The sequence below is a fragment of the Teleopsis dalmanni genome, chromosome 2 (genome assembly GCF_002237135.1).
Source record: "Teleopsis dalmanni isolate 2A chromosome 2, ASM223713v2, whole genome shotgun sequence".
In the NCBI taxonomy this organism is placed as follows: domain Eukaryota; kingdom Metazoa; phylum Arthropoda; class Insecta; order Diptera; family Diopsidae; genus Teleopsis; species Teleopsis dalmanni.
The window spans coordinates 100,338,810-100,361,369 of NC_051847.1; the positions used below are offsets into that span (position 1 = coordinate 100,338,810).

The 22,560-nt window shown below is 32.7% G+C and overlaps 1 protein-coding gene across 1 annotated transcript; it reads left to right on the plus strand.

The window, feature by feature from the left end:
* Positions 1-4,335: 4,335 nt before the first annotated feature.
* On the plus strand, positions 4,336-20,742 carry LOC119675190 (the record flags this gene model as incomplete). Its single annotated transcript, XM_038086380.1, is given in 5 exon segments — positions 4,336-4,679; positions 8,236-8,352; positions 15,087-15,479; positions 17,974-18,358; positions 20,500-20,742. Coding segments are annotated over 5 exon segments (1,482 nt in total), but the record flags the coding sequence as incomplete, so codon positions are not given.
* Positions 20,743-22,560: the final 1,818 nt, after the last annotated feature.

Consider the following 22,560-nt stretch of genomic DNA (forward strand, 5'->3'; position numbering starts at 1 on the left):
TTGAGGACAGAACCTCGGTTTTAAACTCAATTCTTATTTCAGCAGCAGAAAACTCCACCCCTAAAGACAAATTTTCAGATTCAATAAAGTATTTACAAATAATAACATAGAGAATTTAGTTTTACAAAAACGTAGATTAAGCTGTGAATGGCAAAAATCTAGGTCCCCTTTAGCGAAAAACTTATTTAAGGAAGCCCAAAGGAGACTTAGATCTGCATTAAGCAAGGACACCAAAGTCAGGCAATATAATTATATTCAAAACCTATGTCCAAATGGCAAAAACCATTCATCCGTCATAGAATTCGATTCGCCAATAAGAAACTCTCTCGAAAACTGGGCACGAAGTGATGAAGAAAAGTCTAACGTTTTTGCTGATTACTTTAAAGAGGTGTTCCAACCAAATCCTGCAACAGGACATTATGACTTTCCCACTCAGCATCTACATGAACCATCTATTGATATGCATATCACGGCCAATGATCTTGTTCAAATAATCACAAATAAGTTAGATTGCAAAAAGGCATCACATGATGGGTGATAATATCTCACCCATCATGATAAAAAACGTACCTCTTTTGGCCATAAATTTTATCACAAGATTTTTCAATGCCATTATTAAATTTGGCTTTTATCCAACAGAGTGGAAAACATCCATGATTATTATAATTCATAAATCAGGTAAAGATTCCACGCTTGCCTCTTCATACAGACCAATAAGCTTACTGCCATGCCTTTCTAAACTCTTTGAAAGAGCACCGCTTTTAAAGCTAAAACCGTTCCTTGACATTCAAAACTTAATACCCTCCCACCAGTTTGGTTTTAGGAAAAACATGGAACTATTGAGCAAGTGAATCGTATAACGAACGAAATAAGACACGCATTTGAGCTCAGAGAATATTGTTCCGCGGTATTTCTCGATGTTAAACAAGCCTTTGATAAAGTATGACGTAATGGGCTCATATATAAGATACGCTGTTCATTACCTGCAAATGTCCACTCAGTTTTAGAATCGTATCTACATAATAGAAGCTTTAAAGTGAAATGCAAATCATATACTTCTAATAATTTCCCAATAGAAGCTGGCGTTCCACAAGGAAGTGTTCTTGGCCCTATATTGTATGTACTTTACACATCTGATAACCCGATAAGTAGTTCAGTTATCACCACAACGTTTGCCGATGATACGGCAATTTTATGCCGAAACAAAAACGCTGTGCTAGCTTCAAACCAACTTCAATCTCACTTATATCGGGTGGAGAAATGGCTGTCAAAATGGCGAATTAAAATTAACGAACTAAAATGTAGACACGTCACTTTTACCTTAAATCGGAGTACAATTTTACTAAACAACATTCCCATACCACAAGCAGATAATATAACGTACTTAGGTATCCACCTAGACAGACGACTAACTTGGCGCAAACATATTGAAGCCAAAAAAATTCAAATGAAGCTCCAAGCCTCTAAGTTGCATTGGCTCATTAATAGCAGATCTTCCCTGTGCCTAGAGTATAAAGTACTCTTGTATAACAGCATCATAAAACCAATATGGACTTATGGTATCCAGCTATTTGGCAATGCTAGTGCTTCAAATATTGAAATTATACAAAGAGCTCAGTCAAAAATACTAAGAATTATCACTGGTGCCCCATGGTATATTAGGAATGAAAGTATACACCGAGATCTACAAATTCCCCTAGTTAAAGCTGAATTTGACAATATAAGAAAAAAATATAATAAAAGGCTGACAGAGCATGTTAATCCCTTAGCAAGAAATCTCGCACTTCTATCCATTACTTCCCGTCTAAAAAGAAATGACCGTCCATCCGTTAATTAATATTCAACAGCTTGAAGTAAAAACCGCACCTTTCTTTTTAGTAATCTGTTAAAGTTGAACCACTTTCTTAAGAAACCACCTAACATTCACTTTAATGAAATTTAACCCATTAATCTAAGTGAGGTTCGTGATATAAGGTTTACTTATTTTATTTTATTTTATACAATGTATAATTAAAATAAAAATTTGTAACATTATGTAATTAGTTATAAGATTTTACAACTTATTGTTAGTCTCATTTTAAGAGAAGATGCAATAAATAAATGTATGTTTTAAAAAAAAAAAAAATTTGGCACAAATCAATTGCTAGTAATGGACCATCTTTAACTTTCTGCTCGCAGCAAGCCTGAAATTTAAATTAGCATCCGGTTAGTTCAACCACTTTTGGCATACCTGACATTCAATTTAATCAAATAAAATTTGTAATATTTTAAAGCAAATAAAAATTAAGTAAAACTATTAGTTAGCAGATGTTAATTGTCTAATCGAACAGCTTCTTCTATTACTGTTGGTACACCCAAGTCTCTATGAAAGTTAACATTTTTTATATACCACGGTGCATCTGTTATCATTCTTAGGATTTTAGGTTGCTGTTCCGCACATTTGAATTTTGTAAATCCATATAGGTTGTATTATCGATTTGTATAGCAGAATTTTGTATTCAAGTGGTAGCTTAGATGACGTGCCCATATGCCAATCCAATGAAATTAATTTTATATTTATTTGTGTCTTTTTAGCCTCTATGTGTTTATTCCAGGTTAAACGTCTATCTAGATATATCCCTAAATATTTTACATAGTCATATAGTCGGTACTTTTTGTTCCTTTATTACAATATTGAGATAGTTGCCTGGTCTTAGAGCAAATGTTACATGGGTACAATTTTGTTCACTGATTTTGATACTCTATACTGATAACCAATGCTCGAATTGATGAACATGATTTTGCAGCATGCGCGGTGCTATTGCGGTGTTTTTGTGTGCACTTATTATTGCGGTGTCGTCAGCAAATGTTGCAGTTAAAGAATTTTTCGAAGTTGACCTTTCATTTGTATATAGCAGGTATAATAGCGGATCTATTGCACTTCCTTGGGGAACTCCAGCATTGATAGGACAAGGTTCTGAAACAAAATCTTTTTATCTTAAACTGAAAATTATTTTGCTTAAGTATTTTTTTAACAAAATGTAAGTGTTAGCTGGCATAAGAGTTGTAATTTTATGTATTAAGCCTTCGTGCTATACTTTATCAAACGCTTGGGCTACATCTATAAATATGGAAGTGTAGTATTGTTTATTTTCAAATGAGTTTGTAACAAATGATACAATACGATGCACTTTTTCAGTTGTTCTATGTTTAGCTCTGAAGCCGAATTGATGTTCCAAAACTATTTCGTTAGCATGAAGTACTAGTGTCAAAGGACAGAAAACTGCTGCAACTATTTTTGGGCCTACTTAACTTTTATCAAGCGTTTCTGTCAAATAAAGCTTCTGCTTTGTTTTATCTCGAAATGTTTTGGATTGAAAATTTCTGTCAGTCGTAGATTCGTTCTCTAAAAGACTTGAAGGTATCATTGTTAGTTTAACAACTTCGGCAGCTGCTATTAAGAAGTATGTTATTGTGTGATAAATTCGTATCAGACAAGAGTGCTGCTTATACTTCCGATAACTTTAAGGGAAACAATTTGATTCGACACATTTAATACATCTTCTTATCTGGCGACCGATTTCGGTAAACTGCATCTGCAAGAAACTACGTTTAATAAAGTTTCCGCAATAGTTAGTTTTAAAACATTGCAGGCAGTTCACTGTGGGTTAAGTCTAAATGGGTTTAAAGCTTAATTTCTAGTCAAACGGGGCTTATATCGTATAAAATTAGTTTTAAAGATTTCAAGATGACGCCAAACGCCATTAAGATCAGCTAAGTAACTGTGTGCCATCGTTAATTGATTCCAAATATAAACAAGTTTTGGACGATAGCACTGAGCAAAACACATCAGAATTATAGTTCGAAGCAGAAACGCTTAGCGTTGCTATTTGGAGCTTAAAGACACATCCCGCATGGCCAGATATATCGGTTAACATGTATCTGAAAACTCTAACATCACAGTCTTCACTAACATTACACCGATGGGGTCGTAGTCGAAGAGCCACAAGATGCTCTGTAACTGGATGTTAAGTGGTATAATTTATGACAATCCTACATATGAGTATTATTATTTAACTATTTAATTAAGTTAAATGTAAACACCTTAATTCAAATACGCTCACATTTATTACATATTGATTTTTTTTGAGTTTTTATTTTGTATAGAACCCATTTGTAGCAGGTTATATCTCAGATAACTCACGATTGGCAGGCATAACACAATAAATTTAAGTTAATAATTAAATGAAATATTAAGGAATTATTATTTATGATAACATATTTTAAATCATCCTTACCAATAAGATTTGGGGAAAAATGAAATTAAAATGATAATTATTTTGTTTACATTTTCAGAAATGTTTTTTTTTCATTACTTTGTATACAGTAATTGTTGAACCATTATGGCTTGTTAATTGCGTTAGCATTAATTACTCTGGTAATAAATTCTCTTCCGGGCTGTTTGGTCGTACCAATGACTTTGGAAAACAATCTAGCAATATTGGAAATTCTAAATCAACAAATATATTAAGTGGCGCAGACGGAACTATTAATTCTCAAGAAAGAATTACTTCCACAAAGAAAGGTGATTCTGCAGGATTAAATACGACACCAGGAAGCGGTGGAGAAGTTCTTGGATCAAAATCATTTCCTCTGAGCTCTCAAGAACCAACATGTGAACAACTTAGAGCTATGTGGATGTAAGTAGTATTGTTTATATATTACATAATATAAATTGGTTACTACATATAAGGTGTAATCAAAATATAATATATATGTAAGGTGTGTATACAAATGGTAAGGCACCTTATGAAATACCCATTTCATTTTGCTGGTGAGTTTATAATAAATGCCCCCAACCTTATACAACAATGTTTGATCAAGTTACAACTAGTATGATATTCAATTTAAACCCATATATGTACACGTAACCCTCTGTATTAAATGTTTCACATTTCAGTAAGTTTGTTCGCTATAAAATATTTAAGAAGATTTTTAATTATGGTAGATAACATAAAATTCTGTCCGATTGTTTCTGAAGTCAACTAACTCACATACTTAACTAAATATTAAAATGCATTCTTTGTCAATTAAATCCTTTCTAGTGATTGCTTTTTTAAGGGCTGTATATAAATACTAATATCTCCGCAGGGATAAATGCCATAAATAAAACTTAATTATAACGTGTTTCTCAGAAATAAAAACATAGCAGTGGACATAGAATAAATAATTAGGTTTAAGTATCATTTGAATGTGCACTTTTTCGTTATTAGTAATATGCATTCCATCAATCAAATCATCCACTGATTTTTTTGATATCAATTGACTTTTAATTTCTAATTTCCTCAATGTCCTATTTTCCCTTTTTAAAACATAACTTAATTCAGATTCTTCAATTTGCTTTTTCTGCAATAAAAGATTGTTATTTTGATTTAATTTAACATTCTTAATTTTTTGAAAACATATGCCGCACGTAGAGAGAGGCGACACTGGTCTCATACGTTTTTGAATTAGGGATCTTTGAATTTATATGTCGACAACATTATTAGTTTTCGGTTCAAATATCAAAATATTTTCATGTCCATCATACTGTTTGTCATACCTGCAAATGTTGCTATTACACATGACTTACTTATTTACTTACGGCAGTCCTCTTCTCCCAGTGGAACATAGGGCTTTAACAATACCTCTAAATCTGACACTATTGTTTGCTTCTCTGCAGATTGTGTTCCACGAATAACCCGTCTCATTTAGTTTGCAATCGACAGTTCTCCGCCAAGTTTTAGTGGGTACACCAGGTCGACCAGCGTTGCAAATTCCTCTCTAACGTTTGTTTCGCTTGTTTGTTTAGATGTTATTTTTACGGAGAGTATGCCATATCCACCTCCATTTTCGCTTTTTAACTTTAGTACTCGCACAAGATGAACAAGATAGTCAACAGGGATCTGAGAGTTTCCTCATATGAAGGTTACGGCATCTGTGAATAGTGTACACTGCTTTAATTATCTGTAACATTTTTATGGGCATATCTCTCCTTCGTAGCAACCTTCAAATAAAATCACGTACCATGTTGTCAAAAGCTTTTTAAAAGTCAATAAATGCAGCGTACGTAGACGCTGCTTGAAAGTTATCCGCACTGTGTTAATGAGATCAACACATGACCGGGAAGCTCTAAAGCCATATGAGACTTGGCACAAATTTCGCATTTCAACGCACCAAGTCAACAGTCAAATCTGATGTATAATATCCCCATGTGATTCCTTTTTTTTGCATTAACATCGGCAGTAAAATATTTACCATACAAATAAAATGAGGTTGTGTTCGCAATAAATTTTTTACTTGATTCACATTGCTTTATCCACTCCTTCCAAATCAAAACAGTGAAAATTAGAAAATATTCTATATTTTAGTATATTTTTGATCTCGAACAATAAATAAACAACGATTATTATTATACTCACAATAGTTTTTCGATTCAAATCAGGGACTTTACACTTTCTAATTTTTTTTTGAATTATTTGAAAAAAAAACAACAAAAGTCACGATACAATAAAACAAAAAAATGTCAAATCGGACTGTTAATGGAACCACTTATCAATCAAACAATGAACATAACACATTTTGCTTTGTCAAAACCATATTTTAGAGCAAACGCATACATATCTTCTAGTTCATGCGTACGAATAAAGACATATTTTTGTATTCTTCTTTGTTATGGCATACTAAATGTCTTTATATGAGTCTATATTTTTATAAGTGATGCATATACTTTATCTTGGTGATTTTTTATTTATGATTGGCTTTGTGCATGTCTGGTGGAGTCCTTCCACTATATTTAAAATATGATTTTTAATAAAATTTAATACTGGCCACATACAGATATATTACCCATGACTAGGTGTGTAGGCACTGGCAGTAGCGCAACCGTAGTTGTTTTTAGTATAAATGCTATTACGTGTTTGGCAGTCAACACATCGTTGTGCTGTATAGTAGCAAGGTAACAAGGTATCGTAATAAAGACCATGTTGTTTCATAATTAATTATGTTTTAATACTATAATACATATTTAATTTAATTATATTGCATAGAGTTTATTTACTTAAACCATATGTAATAGAATTATATTGGGTTCGAATGAGTGTGGATTGAATATCATACAAGTTGTCACTTGAGGCAACATTGTTGCATGAGATTGGGTGAATTTATAATAAATCCAAAGGGTATTTCATTTATATGAGCGTAGCGCTTGATTGGATTCTAGATTCTTTGATATGAGATAAAAATAAGAACTCGTTGATGGATATTTTCAAAATATGATTTTGTTATCGTTGTCACTTTTAAAAATGTGATGTAATGTGTAATGTTCCCAGTTTTGTTGAGTGAAATATTTAGAATTATGTTAGAATTGTTTTAGCCGAATATAGAATCAGAATTTCTTTAAATAGCAAATTGTTTTAACTCTGTAATATGTCAGGAACATTTTTATTTCTATGTAACATAACGCACAGTGTTATAAATTCCAAAATCTTCGAAAAAAAGCGAATGCTTCGACTTTAATTTGCAGTCTAATAAAAATGAGGTTTCTATTATGTCATTAGGAATATAAATAAAATCTAAATACGAAAATTCACTGCATTTTCTAGGTGCTGTCTGCAGTTATTGCTTAAAGTCTGTACCAATAATCAAGATTTTAAGTCAATATTTATCTTCTTTAATTATTAAATTCAATTCAATCCAATTCGCTGGCTGATTGTGGTTTTAGCTTTCCTGGTCTACTCAAATAAAAGTATTTGAATTTTATAACCACAGTCAAACAAGTTGTTGATTTTTTAGATGCTATAACTATTACCTTTTGAAACTTTGCTTTGACTCACTAGAGCAATCAACTACTATCAACTATTATTTTGTTTTAGTTTTAGTTTGGTGTATTCCTCCGGCAAAAACACGTTGCGTTTGTAGCGTAGGGATTTATAAATTAAGAATAAATATAAATTAAATAGCAATTTTTTCAAGCAGTCATTATTAGATTACTCCCCATTTAGGATTGGTACACCGTGATACCGATTATGCGATTGTACCCATTTAGGATCGGTACACCGTTATATCGATTATGTGATTGAGGGTACATTACATCATATATATATGTATATTTAATAACTTATTATATCCCTTACAACAACAAAAAATGTATTATTATATTTATTATTATTGTTATGATTATAATATTGTATATTATTTTCTTTATTCATATATCAGATTTTCAAAACGACAATCAAGAGCTGCTGAAATATCAAATGAAATTCCAACCTTTCGAGATCCATTAGCATACAACATTTGGGAGCCCTTTTATTCATCAACGGCAAATATCGGATCGTAAGTTGTTATGTCAATGTTTTATTTTATGAATGGTGTTAGTTTATTTTTATTTTTTATTTTTATTTTATTTTTAAAAGCAATCTATGTAAAAAGCAATAAACTTGTGGTATGAATTTATTTTTGCTTTACGAAATCTATGCGTGTCTTTCTTGAGTGCAGCCAAAAGCCTTTTGTTCTGCAACATTTTGGTTTTCATTTTTTAGAAAAAATAGTTTTCTTATATTTATTAAGAAAACAATACGTTCAGAAATGAAGGTCCAGAATTTTACGTGGATACCTGCCGTGAAGGCTCAACATCACGGTATTCTTCACATATGCATCGGTATATTGCGCCGAAGAACACCCCATTGGAACTCCGAGGAATTCCGTTGGGGTTCCTCCGAGGATGTCATTATTATTCAATCTAGTACGTTCCCAGGGGAACATTGGGCCATAACGAACTTATTCCAACTGTCACGATTTTTTGCCAGTGTTTTAATTTCTGCAAAGGTTTTCCCGCTTGCTTGGATTTCCTTCTCTAGTGTTCGCTTCCATGTTTGCTTGGGCCTACTAGGTTTTTTGCTTCCTTGAGGTTTCCATGTTAATACTTGTTTGCATATTTCATTTGGTGCCTTCCTTAAAGTGTGCGCCATCCATTGCTATTTACGCTTTTTGATTTCGTTTACTATAGGAAGTTGGCGGCATATTCACCATAGTTCGGAATTTCTAATAATGCGGGGCCACCAGACTTTCAGAATTCTCCTAAAGCATTTGTTTGCAGTTTATGTATCAGATTGTTGGTATAAAGCCAGGATTCGCAGCCGTAGGGTAGAACGCTCTTATAGATATATATGGTGGGACGTTAAGATAGCGCACCGTCCAACAAGTGGCCCCACTGAATTGAAGGATTAGCCGAAGTAGACCACGAAACTACTTGGGTCCTTTTTCGTCTTTCTATTCTCGGATGTCGTTATTGAGTTAAAGCTGGAGTGGCTTCCGTTCGCATAACTACATCTCTTGTTAATGCAAGCAACTTATTTAGCTTGAGGTTGCCTGCCAAGTCATCACCAACCCAATGGTGTCCCAAGACAGTCTTCCTCCTACTTGTTAGTGCTGGACATTGGCACAATGTCTTCATTGTTCAACACTATCAGAATCTTTTTCTGATACACCTGACAATCCAATAGGTGATCCAGCGCATGTGATGCCGCCATAAGTTCCGCCTGACAGATTTTTTTTTTTAAAACTTAATTTTATTATGTACAATCTATTCTATGCGTCAATAAGAAGTACTACTTATGGCAATAACAATATTTGACTGGCATATACGGAACTACCCAGTGGTAATCACCGCCTTATGAAGAATTACAATTTCTAGAATCTACTCAACAAATCAGAAGTTGCGAAATATTTCAGTGTGACAACTATTCATTTTAACCATAAAATGCCGATCTAGTATGTATGATTTTAAGATGGAGAAGTAACTATGCAGGAGTTGTAACTTCAATTTGTAGAGAAGTCCGGTATACCATACTTTATCGGATGCTTGTGTTATGTCGATAAAGACTGCTGTGAAGTATTCTTTATTTTCCAATGCAAGTCTTGCGAAGTTGTAGACTCTATTCACTTGTTTAAAAGTAGAGTGGTGCTCATGAAACCCGAATTGGTGGTTGGGAATCAGACATCTATTTTCGATAATAGATAGATGAAAACATTTCCGCCTGATAGATGGAAAGATATATTCCTAGATGTAAAGTGCACGTCAGCTTTAGCTCTTTCGAGTAAACCCCAGCATCAGCTCTGCCATCCATCAAAGAGCCATTGGTAAAGATGCAGATATCATTCCTTTCACATTCATTATGTAGAAGGCCGTCTACTATCAGTGTTCTATAGGACACTTTTGTCTCATAAGCTCACCTCATAGTCTCCAATGGCATCTGCGTTTCCTTGACCGCGGTCTGGACGAGGTCAAGAATTTTCCGATGGCCCACCAATTTTCCGAAGTTGTTCCATGTGGAGCTCCGGTTCATTCGAATTGCTGTCAGTGCCGCCGTTTTTTTATATGTAAATCCAACGGAAGCAAACCTAGCATCGCCTCTAATCCCGGTGTTGGTGTGGTGCGCATAGCGCCCGTTATTCCAACATAGGTTAGTCGCTGGACCCTATCTAACTTCGCTTTTATTGTCTTTTGGGTGGCTTTACCCTACCAGACAGCTGACGCTTATGTTATAATAGGTCTGACCATCATCACTGCCTCTCAATCTATGTCTTCAATTTTGTAGATTTACTGCTCTTTGCCTATTCATCTATCCATCCAATAATGAGTGAAAAGACTTTTCGCTCAGCTAGAGCAGATTTAAATTTATCAAAGGCTCCTTCGATGTCCATCATGATGGCCATCGAAATGCTGCCTGAAGAACGCTCTTTACGAGGTGGTTGGAAAACCCCCAGCGTGTACCCCGTTGTGACTGTCAATAGTTTTAGTAAGGACGTCGTCTAACACAATTAAAAACAAAATAGGCGACAACAGGCAGCCTTGTCGAACAGCTGAAGTAGTGGCAAAGGGGGTTGACGGTTGGCCATTAAGGAGGACTCTTCACCTGAAGTCGTTATATTGTGCTTTGATGAGATCGACAACTTTCCCAGAAATACCCCTTTAAAAGAGAGAGTTCCAAATGCAGCCTCTATTGACACTGTCGAAAGCGCAGCTGTAGTCGATGAATAATATGTTTATGGCTTTCCACCATTCTGCAAATTTTTCGACGATGATTTTGAGGGTATTAATTTGGTCCACGTACGAACAACAACAACGATACCTGTTGTCAATGAATACTGTCTTCGAGTTTAATGTTGATGCCGGACAGAAGAATACGAGTTAATATTTTCGAAGGACAGCAACATAATGTCTCTTAAATTTCGGCATTAGCTCAGGTCACCTTTCTTTGGTAATACGGTCAGCAACCTTCCAGCCAATCGTTTGGAAGACGAATGTTTACCCATATGCTTTTCAGGAGAGTTTAAAACATTTTAGCGGTAGTCAAAGGACAAGCTTTTAACAGTTCCATGGTGATCTTATCTGGACCTGCATATAACTTGAACAATTTCTTCTTCATCAGGTACTCTATTCATAACAGACGTACAGCGGTTGTTTTGGCTGGAGAAGCTGTTTTGTTCAGTAGGTGTGACAGTGTTGGTGATAGCAAGAGTTTCTGAAAAATGTTCCCTGAAATGTTAAAGTTGGTTTTCGGTGGATGTGAGAAGTCTTCCATTTTTGTCCCGTATAGGGCCTACACAACAGAACCTTCTGCCTGCAAGCTCTCTGGCGTCATATAAAATTTTTATATTTCTCTACTCGGATGCTGCTTTGTCATACCATAAACGTTTGTCTCGCTTGAATGAAAACTTTACTCATTTCACCATGTCATTGTAGATGACTTGGATTTCTGCTTTGACCGCTCTTGTTTTAGCATTATCACGTGAGATCTTTGCAGCTCTGCAGCATTCATTGAGAGATCAGGTAGATTCTGATATCCACGGTTTTCTGCTGCGGGAGTGATGACCCAAAACATCTTCTGCATTTGTAAGAAATGCTGATTTGATTTTCTGCCAAATTTGTTCAGTGTTGCCGGACACTTCTCGGCTTTGGAGCTGTTCAATTGAGGTACTAAGTTTACTGACGAAGGTGTTTTTTACATCTTCAGAATTTAGTTTCGAAATATCGAGTTTAGGCAGTGAATTCAAAGTACATCGCTATCCAGCCGTGCAGATTTTTAAACGAATGACTAGAAGATGATGATCTGACACGATGTCGGCGCCTCTTTTGGTGCGTACGTCCAAGAGGCTGCTTCTCCACATTTTTCCTATACATAAGTTGTCAATCTGGTTTTCGGTTTGGCCTTCGGATGACACCCAGGTTGACTTATGGCAGGCTTTGTGAGGGAAAATGGAGTCTCCGATAACAAGGTTGGCGTCATTGCACGCTTCAAAAACGGAGTTCACCGTTTTCGTTTCTAGTCCCCAAACCATGTTTTCCCAGTATGTGCTCTATGTTTGTGTTGTCCGCATCAATTTTGGCGTTTAAGTCACCCATTACAATTAGAATATCTCGTTTATGTGCTTTATGAATAATATAAGAAAAGTGGATTATAATAGGCCAGTTTTTCATCGGGTTCATCGAGTTCAGGTTTGATTTATAGTTACGTTTCGTGCACGAGAGCGAAATCGGTACCAAATGAAGTGGTCGTTGATTTGCTGCCATTGGAAGAGGGCACGAACGGCAGTTTTGCTGAGGAAAAAACCGACACCATTATGATGGGTATTACTTTTGCCAGAGTACAGAAACTTAGTTCCATAAGATAAGTTGATTTCTCCAGGGTCTTTCCATCTTCACTCGCTGATGCCGTTCATGTCAAGCTTGAATTTAAGGAGTTCCCGGGATAGTTGCTCAAGTTTACCTGGTCCGATTAGAGATCCAACATTCCAGACGCCGATCACGGATTTTGATTTCATGGAGAGAAAGTTTTCGTCGTTTCGTGGTCGGTTGTTTAAAGTTGTTGTGGTTACAGTTGTACCTAACGAATTGATTCTGTTTAAACGTGAGTTTCGCACCTCCAAATCCATTGTGCGTGCTGCTGAAGGAGGTGGATTCACCGTATCAGTACAGGTACCACTTGGAGACTGTAATATCATCGGGTTTTGACTCATGTTTTATATTCAGAAAAAAAGAAAAAAAAGTAAAAGGGAGCAAAGCCCTTATCTAACACCTCTGCTGATCTTTAGGTCACACCACCAGGTTGCAAAATGCAACTCCAATCGATTGTAATTGAATATAATCATTCTACCCACGTAAGTTTGGGTTTTAGTGGCTTCGATAGCTCAGTTAGTATATGCAGACAGTAGAAACATGCAAATGGAAACATTGTCAGAAGATTTCATAGTCATATTATAAACTTCCACTTTGACCGATAAGACAGGCACAGCAGACACGAATAAAATTTGCATGAAAGAAACGAGCACTTTAGCAGCATCCCATACCATGGCTAGATCACACTTATTCTTCAATGTGGTCATATATTGGAGAGGCTGAGCAAAAATACAGTTGGACAGAACAGTACACCTACGCCTGGAGAGTACGGATCGCATCACTCTCCCGGGTATTGCGTGGCTTTTAAGTAGCTAAGCTGGGCGCCGGCCTCAAAAGTTACAGAACTAGAGTTCTGCGTGACCCATTATCATGCGGCTTCCTCATGAAGAGTTCAGTAAAAGGATTTTTGCCACCCTTGGTTAAAATGGGCAACATATATCAGCAAACATTTAAGCATAATATGTAAAAACAAACATCTCAAAGAGAATCGTGTAATTCAAAAGAACAAGAATGCCAACGAACCGAACAGAGTGTAGGAAGCAATTGGAAATAAGTACGCCATACGTTTTAAACATATAAAGAACCGGTATTGTCATAAGTCCGACTGTCGTTCCACAAATTCGTTCAGATTCGCTGCTAGTATCACAAGTGCAAGGTAACAAATACAAATTTATTGAAAATAAACTTGCAGAAAGAATTGTAGAACTCTTGGGAATCTAGGACTTACAGAAGTAAAGTAAAACAAGACGACTGGAATTGATTTCGCAGGACCACTGTACATAAAAACTGTAAACGAAAACTATCAAGAAATCGTTTACATAATATTATTTACATGCGCAGTTATAAATAAAAATATAAATAAAAACGTGACACTGTTTTTCAAAAACAAAACATTTAAAAGGATAAACAAAAACCTTCAAACCCTAAAAAACTTAATCGAATCAAAATATTTTTAGAACATTGTAGCACATATAGGAATTCGATGGAAATTCATTTCAAAATGAAATGAGCTGCTTGGTGGGCTGGATTTTGGGAAAGTCTAGTAAAAAGTGCCAAAACATTTATGGAGTCTCGCAATTATTATGTCAAGAGTCAGTTATTTGTCATGGTTGCCAGATAAAGATTTTCAATTAACAATGATTCGCAATCATTCGGCATCATTCCTTTCACAGACAACCCTATTGTGATTTGGGTCAACTTTGCCGATATCTAAAATGGCGAGCTTTCCGGCAGGACGCTCCAAAATATCTTTCGTTGTCTGACCGTCTTTTGCTACAGTCTCAATCTCGATAAGTCAAGTTTTCCGCTTAGCATAACCTCATCTACCGTAATGGGTAGACCATTTATAGCGACGCGTTAACGTTGGAAGTATTCCACGAACGCATCGTCACTAAAATTGATTTGCAAACATCTCACATTGTAGCAGGCATTAGCGCACATTAGCGCTGCCTAACAATAAATGGTTATCTTCATCTTTCTTAAATCATTTTCCTCATAATCACTTTTCGTTCATAATCACTGTAGATGGTGATAGGTTTGTAATAAAATGATACACACTTATGTTTTATATCATATTATATATTTATTTAAAATTTAGCTGGTTTTTCTTTTAATATAATTAAATTAATACATTTTCTCTGAACAAGTAAGAAAGGCTTCATATTCAAAAAATAGTTTTACAAATAAAATAACTATTAAAAGAAATTAAATTTACCAATTTCAGAAATAATTTATGCAAGTTATATATTTTTAATATTTATGCTTTAATTTATTCTAAATTATATATTTTGATATTACCTACCAAACACATCAGGTAAAAAAGATAATAGAACTTGTGTAATAATTTTTAATAGTACATTTTTAACATTATAATTATTTACAATTAAAGATTTCGCGTAATGCCACAGTACGGTGACCATTCGAATTCACCAGTTTTTGGCCGCGTTCTTAATCGTGAACCTCTTTATTCACAACGTTTCAATGAACTACGACAACGTCACTTAACGGAAAGTGGATCCTCGCGCCCCTACAATGGCGAAACAAAACCTTTTTCGAGTTCTATAGGACTGCGGCGTCCCAACTTTCAATATCGTTATGTCGGGTCAAATGGATCAACGCATAACAGTACAAGCAATCAAAATTCTGCAGCAGTTCAAGGAAGCTTTCAGAAATTAAAAGAACTTATCTGGACTGAGCGTGCAAAAGAACTGACGCAGCAAAGACGTGCAGAAGAACTAGCTGCCAGAGCTGCAGTTTTAAAAGAAATAGCAAATGGACAAAAGTAAGTTATTACCACTATCGCTTTATATACGTACGACCTTATTGAGAAAAAGTTACAAAACTTTTGTAACACTGGTAGTCAAAAATGTTACTAATGAATATTTGATAACAATGTTAGAAAGCATTTTAATATTTTATAAATAAACGCTTCATAAAGTTTAAATATTGTTATAATACTGTTATAAAATGCTAAAATTTATAATGAATTTGCGGTTTTTAGAACAATATTATTAGAATATTTTTAATTTATTCAAACATTTTTAATCGATTTATGATAATTAAATAATACATACCTAGGTATAAGCGTAAATAATGAAATTGGTTAGCACTTAATTTTAATTTTTTTTAGAAAAAATATTGTGTTGTGTAGATTTTTTGAAAGATAGGTACATCGAAAATAAATCTGGCTTCATTCAAAATTTTTAAAAGGATGCCTAGAAAAATAAATGACTTGACTCTTAATAAAAATGACGCTTGAACATGCGCATGATTAGCACTTCGTTCAATAATGTGTGTGACTGACTAATTAAAACTCATTTTTTTGCCAAAATTATTTTTATTCATCAACATAGTCCCCTTTTAGGGAGATACAATCATTTCAATGCTTTTGCAATCTTTCGATACCGCCTTTGTAAAGCGAATTTTCTTTGCCTTCAAAATAGGCGTTAATTTCGGCGATTACTTCATCATTTGAGCCAAATCTCTTACCACGAAGCATCTTTTTGAGGTCTACGAAGAGCCAGTAGTCGCTGGGGGCCAGATCTGGAGAATACGGTGGGTGCGGCAGCAATTCGTAGCTCAATTCGTTCAATTTTGCCATCGTTTTGATCGACTTGTGACACGGTCCATTGTCTTGGTGGAACAAAACTGTTTTTTTCGCCATATGAGGCCATATGAGTTTCTTTGCGATTTCGTCTTTCAAACGCTCCAATAACGCTATATAATAGTCGCTGTTGATGGTCTTCCCTTTCTGGAGATAGTCGATGAATATTATTCCATGCGCATCCTAAAATACAGACGCCATAACCTTGCCAACCAAATGCTGCGTCTTTGGTCGCTTTGCATGCCACTCACCAGACTGCCGATTTGACTCTGGAGTAAAATGGTGGATCCATGTTTCATCCATCGTGATGTACCGACGCAAAAACTCCGACTTATTGCGCGTAAACATGTCCAAACAGCTCTTTGAATCATCGATTCGTTATTGTTTTTGCTCCGGTGTGAGCAAACGCGGCACCCATTTGTAAAACACCTTTTTCATACCCAAATGTTCGTGTATTATGGTGTGTACACTGCCTGCTGATATCTGTAGAATGTCAACAATCTCCCTCACTTTCACTTTACGGTCGGACATAATGATTTTCAGTGTTTTTTCAACGTTTTCCGGAATAACAGCGTCATTTGGCCGTCCAGTAGATGGAATGTCATCGGTGTCTGTACGACCACGTTTGAATTCGGCATACCAATAACAAAGGCTTCTTTTTGATGGAGCAAAGTCCGAATAATGTTTTTCAAACCATTCCTGGCATTGAACAGTATTTTTTTTCATTAAAAAACAATGATAAATCAGCACACGGAATTGCTTTGAATTCATTTTTTTTTGAAAATTCAAAAGTAGCGTCACTTAAAGCACTGTAACTTGTAAACAAATGGTCAGATTAACATATGATTTTGACAGTAAGCCTAAAAAGGTTGTCCCTTTCGAAGAAAAATATTTATTTAGTATTAGTGCCGCCATCTATGTGTCAGTCACACACATTATTGAACGAAGTGTTATATGTTTTTGTGGTTTTGCGATTTTGAAGTTGTAGTAAAGTAACTAATATTTTCACGGCCAATTTTCATTTGCGAGGCGATGCAAACGATTTGCACGGCTAGAGCCATTGCAAATCAACACAATTTTTATTTAAATGATAGTCGAAGAAGAAACAATAATACATTTTAAACTTATGCACGTATATAAAAATATAAAAAATTGGTGAATATATTTCTCAATACTATGTTGATCGAAATGATAGTGCCTATTTTAAGTATATCTACAGATTAAAAATATAATTTTATTTTGTAGGGGGTATGTGGTGCGACTTCAAAAATACGCAATGCAAATGTAGTGGCAGTACTTACGACTGTCGGATTTTTCACGACGCAACTCTAAAAACTTTGAGGCAGCAAAATTCAGAGGGCGCTTTAACATTATAATTAAATAATGGATAATAATTATTTTAGTTAGTTAAATTAAAATTAATTATTAGACAAAATACAACACTAAACAAATTTTTATCCTTTGTCTATCCGATTACTACAGATAGTTTCATTTTTAACAGAAATATAATTAACATATCTTATATAATTATCAAAAGTTTATGAAACGTTCACTTGTAGAGTGCTTTATAATACACTTATAAAATAAAAATACCTTTTAACTAAAATACATTTAAAAGGCATTTTAAGATATTTTTATGAATTAAAACATTAATTTCTTTTATTTTTTTCAGTATTCAATCATCACGTCTTTATCCGCAAACGGCGGAGTTATTATTAATGGATGAAAATAGAGTTCCAGATCCAGAAAAATTTAAATTTGCTCCAGATAGAAAATTTAACGTACCTGGTAACAAAATGCAAACTATATCATCAGGACATAAAAACAATAAAGAAATGAAAATTCCAAACATATCTTCAACTAGAACTTTTGTTAACAAAAATCTTGGATTGACTAAACCACCGACTCCTACAGACAATTTTGGTTTACGACTTGGAAAAGCAATAACGTTTCCTGCTTTGCATGAACGCGATATCCTTACAAACAGTGACATATCAAGAAGTTCTCCATTAAGAACATCACATTTTAGAGAAAGGAACCGCTCCTTAATCAACCAGGTAAATTATTTTATTAATATTTATGTTTATATTTATGTAAAACTTTTTAATATATAATTAACTCTGTTTGATGTATGTATATATTATTGCTGAAGTACAGTACTTTCCGCGTTCCGAATTCTTACATGTAGTCTTACATGAATATTTATTTATACATCGATGTATACAATACAAGAATTCTGAAATAGTATTTTTTTTTTTATTTCTTTTATAAAATTTCACAACAAGTTTGTTTCATTACGCATTTTAGTAGCAGCACAAACGCCTGCTTATTTTTTACTAACATCATTTCAGTGGCTATACCGCTCGCATCTTTACAACAACAATTGTTTATTTTGTATTTTCATATTTTTTTCTCAACGTTATTAATTTATTTTGTTTATGTTTTTCTCTTCGTTTTTTTTTAAATCATCAACATCCATTACTTAAGTAGTTAAATCAGATATTGAAAATGTTTTTTCAAAAAATCGTAGTGGTTTTTGTTTGATTTATAATATAGAAAATATTAAAATATTTATACAGAGGTCCTTTTCAGAAATTTTTAAAAAATGGTTTCGAAAAGTAGTGAACTACAACAACAAAAGTTCCTTTTATATTATTTTCATCAATTAAATTTTTGGCTGATTTTACAGCTGTTTCAAGTATTTGCCAAATACCCATATGACGTTCCTAGATTAGGTTCTATACCTAAGAAAGAATAATATCAAAGCATGCAACAAATAATGCCTCTACAAACAGAATAGGATTGATATTTAACAATTAAAAATAAATATAATATATTTGTATGAAATTACAAAAACAACTAACTTATATGAAAAATGCATTTTATATTTTCGTTTTTAAAAATATCAGGCAGGCCAATATGAGTAAAATTTGTTTTCAAAAATAAGAGTTATTTTTGCGTTCTAAACAGGGTTTGAATTGCTTGCTGAAAATTAGCAAAAGCAACCATATTTTGACTAATGCATAAATATTGACCAGTCAATTTTTGTCAAACGACTAATTGCTAATGCATTGCATATGAAAATGAAATAAGAATATGCATTAGCAACAGCAAAAAACGTAAACTGGTTTCATTTTGATTGCTTGCTAATAGTTAATTTTACATTTTTGACTATTATGCGTTTAGAATATATGCAACTTGCTTGCTTATGCGTTAGCTGCTTGTGTTTTGCTATTAGCAAATGTGTATGGATTTCTTCTTTTTGTTTTTGTTTTAAGGGAATGTGTATGCATTATTTCTTTGTTGGTGCATTGAATATAGTTGTGCAAAATTGTAAGTAATGTGTGTGCGTACAATTTGTATGCAATTAATATAATTTTATCTGTAAATAGATTATGCCTAAATTTATGTTTTTTTTAATTATTAAATTAATGATATATATGATATATATATATATATATTTATTAATTATTAATTCATATATATATAAATATATAATTAATTATTAATTATTAATTCATATATATATATATGTTTATATTTGTGAATACAAATGATATTTGTGGAATAATTTTAAGTAATATGTAGAACATATTATATACAACTTTTTGGTACAGTCGCGACATTGCGAATGTTAAGGGTTTGGTTTGATTTTCGTAATCGTTTCGAGTGTATTTTCCATGGAAACTTATTATTCTAATCTCATTGGGAATTAAAATTTTATGGCTGCAATTGAAAATCCTTATGGTAAGCACACCGTAAGGATAATGGTTTTCTATAATTTAGACATAAAATTTATATATATGTGCTATAGATGGTTTCCCAAATTAAAGCAGTCACAAGCATTCTTTGGGCATCATTAACTAGAATTTTCAATAAAGAGAAAATATAAGATTTGCACATTATCTCTTTATTTGTGTATATGTACATATGAGCTTATTAACTTTTTATATGTCAATAAGTTTGTTCTTAAGGCAGTAAGAACTGATTATTTACCTGGATAGAAGATAAGTCGCAGCTGCTATATGTTGGGGCGGGCGGAAGAAATTCAAACAAATAAAATTGTTGTAAATAAATATTTTCTATTGAAGACCTCTCATAAAACAATATTAATTTAATATTGTTTAATTTTTTTGTTTTTGAATTTATATACTATGTTTCGTTCAAGATAAAAGCTAGTTTATTTATATACTTCTAGGGTGGAGATTATGGTCAATTTCGTCGCCAGTATCGCTTTAACCCACTCTATATGGCTAATCCCACACTGAAAAGTAAAGGATTGGATACATTTGGGAAAAATGTACATCAACAAAGCAATCGTTACGAAACAACAGGACAATTCTATGAAGATGATGATGAGAAAGATGACAGTGACGAATTTTTATATGAAAAGTTTAAAAATAACTTAAATTTTGATCCATATTCAAAACGGTTATATTAAAACAATTATGCAAGTAAATAGCGAGAATACAATACAAATAATAATTCATAGATCAAAGCAACTTTTATGATAAAAATGTATATAAATTATAAAAGTAATCATATTAAAAATATTGATTGTACATTTTATTGCCAGATTTTGATGCATAAGTATTTAATGACAAATAAGCATATGACAATAATTTTTTGTAAACGTATGGGCTTAATAAATTCTATATAAATATGTACCGAAATGAATATATATGTACACATTAAATTTCTTCATTTTTTAGAAAATCAACCTAAACAAAACATGATTGAGTTATAGATTTCAGGTACTTATATTTACAATAACAACAATAATATTAATTTTAAAAATATTAATGACAATAATAATACTAATAACAATAATAAAAAAAAAATATATTAACAATATTGATAATATTAAAAATAATAATAAAAATCATAATAATACTAAATATAGTAATAACAATAATATATAATTAAAATAATAATAATAATAAAAATAGTAACAACAATTATAAAAATAATTATAATAATGATAATAGTATAATAAAAATAATAACAAAAATAATAATAATAATAATGATGACATTAATAAGGATAATAATATAAATATGATAATAATAATTAAAAAAATAAAATGATAACAAGAACGTGAACATGTTAGATACTTTCCTTGGCAGATATTATGCAATCTGTATAAAAAATTAGTTCCTTTTTTTTTAATTTTTTTAACTAATATAATTAATCTTATTGCAACACTTAACTCCCTTGCATCAAAATCAACTGCCATAGAACAGTAGAACTCATTCATTTTCGAAGTGAAGCGATTAATGTATTTTTTGACCTTAATTTAATAATAAACTTATGTACGAAACTTGAAGAATTTTATATAGAATATTACAGACACAGTTGAAGAGATGAACTCTATATGTTGGAAAATGAAATTTACACCATATATACCGGTAATGAATATTAATTGTAGTCAAAAAGTGGTCAATATAGTTTTATTGATTCTGAAAGCATAAAAATTGGACATGATTCTTTACAAAAGATTAATACTTTCTTTATCGGTTTAACGAATATCTTTTTTTTGAGATAGTATTTAAAAACTAAATGCTATTATACAAAAAATTTAAAAGTGAAAGTACCAAATGAGTTTATATTCATATTACTAAAATATTTTAATCACATTATTATTATTTTATTTTATCAAAGAATTTGGCTAACATTAATACAATATTATATAAGTTAATTTACTAGAGCGTATAGCAATAATAAAAGTTCCTGACTGTTTATTATAAGTTTTTAGCGTGATTCTATACACATAAATACGTATGTATATGGAATGGTGTATGCAATTCACAATCAAAAAGAAAATATATATCTATCTATACGTACTCTATCTTAACAGATATATGTATCTAAGCTGGTACAGATAGAGTTGTTGAATATTTATGTACCAAATTTTACCTCTACATATCCAACAAACTAATAATCGAATGTCAATTTTCAATCGCATCAACGTCTTTATTGTGACAATAAATATAATTAAGTAATTTTTAAATCAAATTGTAAATATGAATGGATATGCATTTTTTTTGTAAATATATTATTGTGTATTTATATGAACCGTTATAATATTAATGGTGACATATGTACGTATGTTGTTAGAATGTATTTTAATATAAGCAGAAATAAGTATAATTTAAAACTGCGATACCATTTTAACACACTAAAAATCTTACGTATATTTACCATAAATTCTGAATATATATATTCAATTTAAAAAGAAATTTAATTAAAAATGCATTTA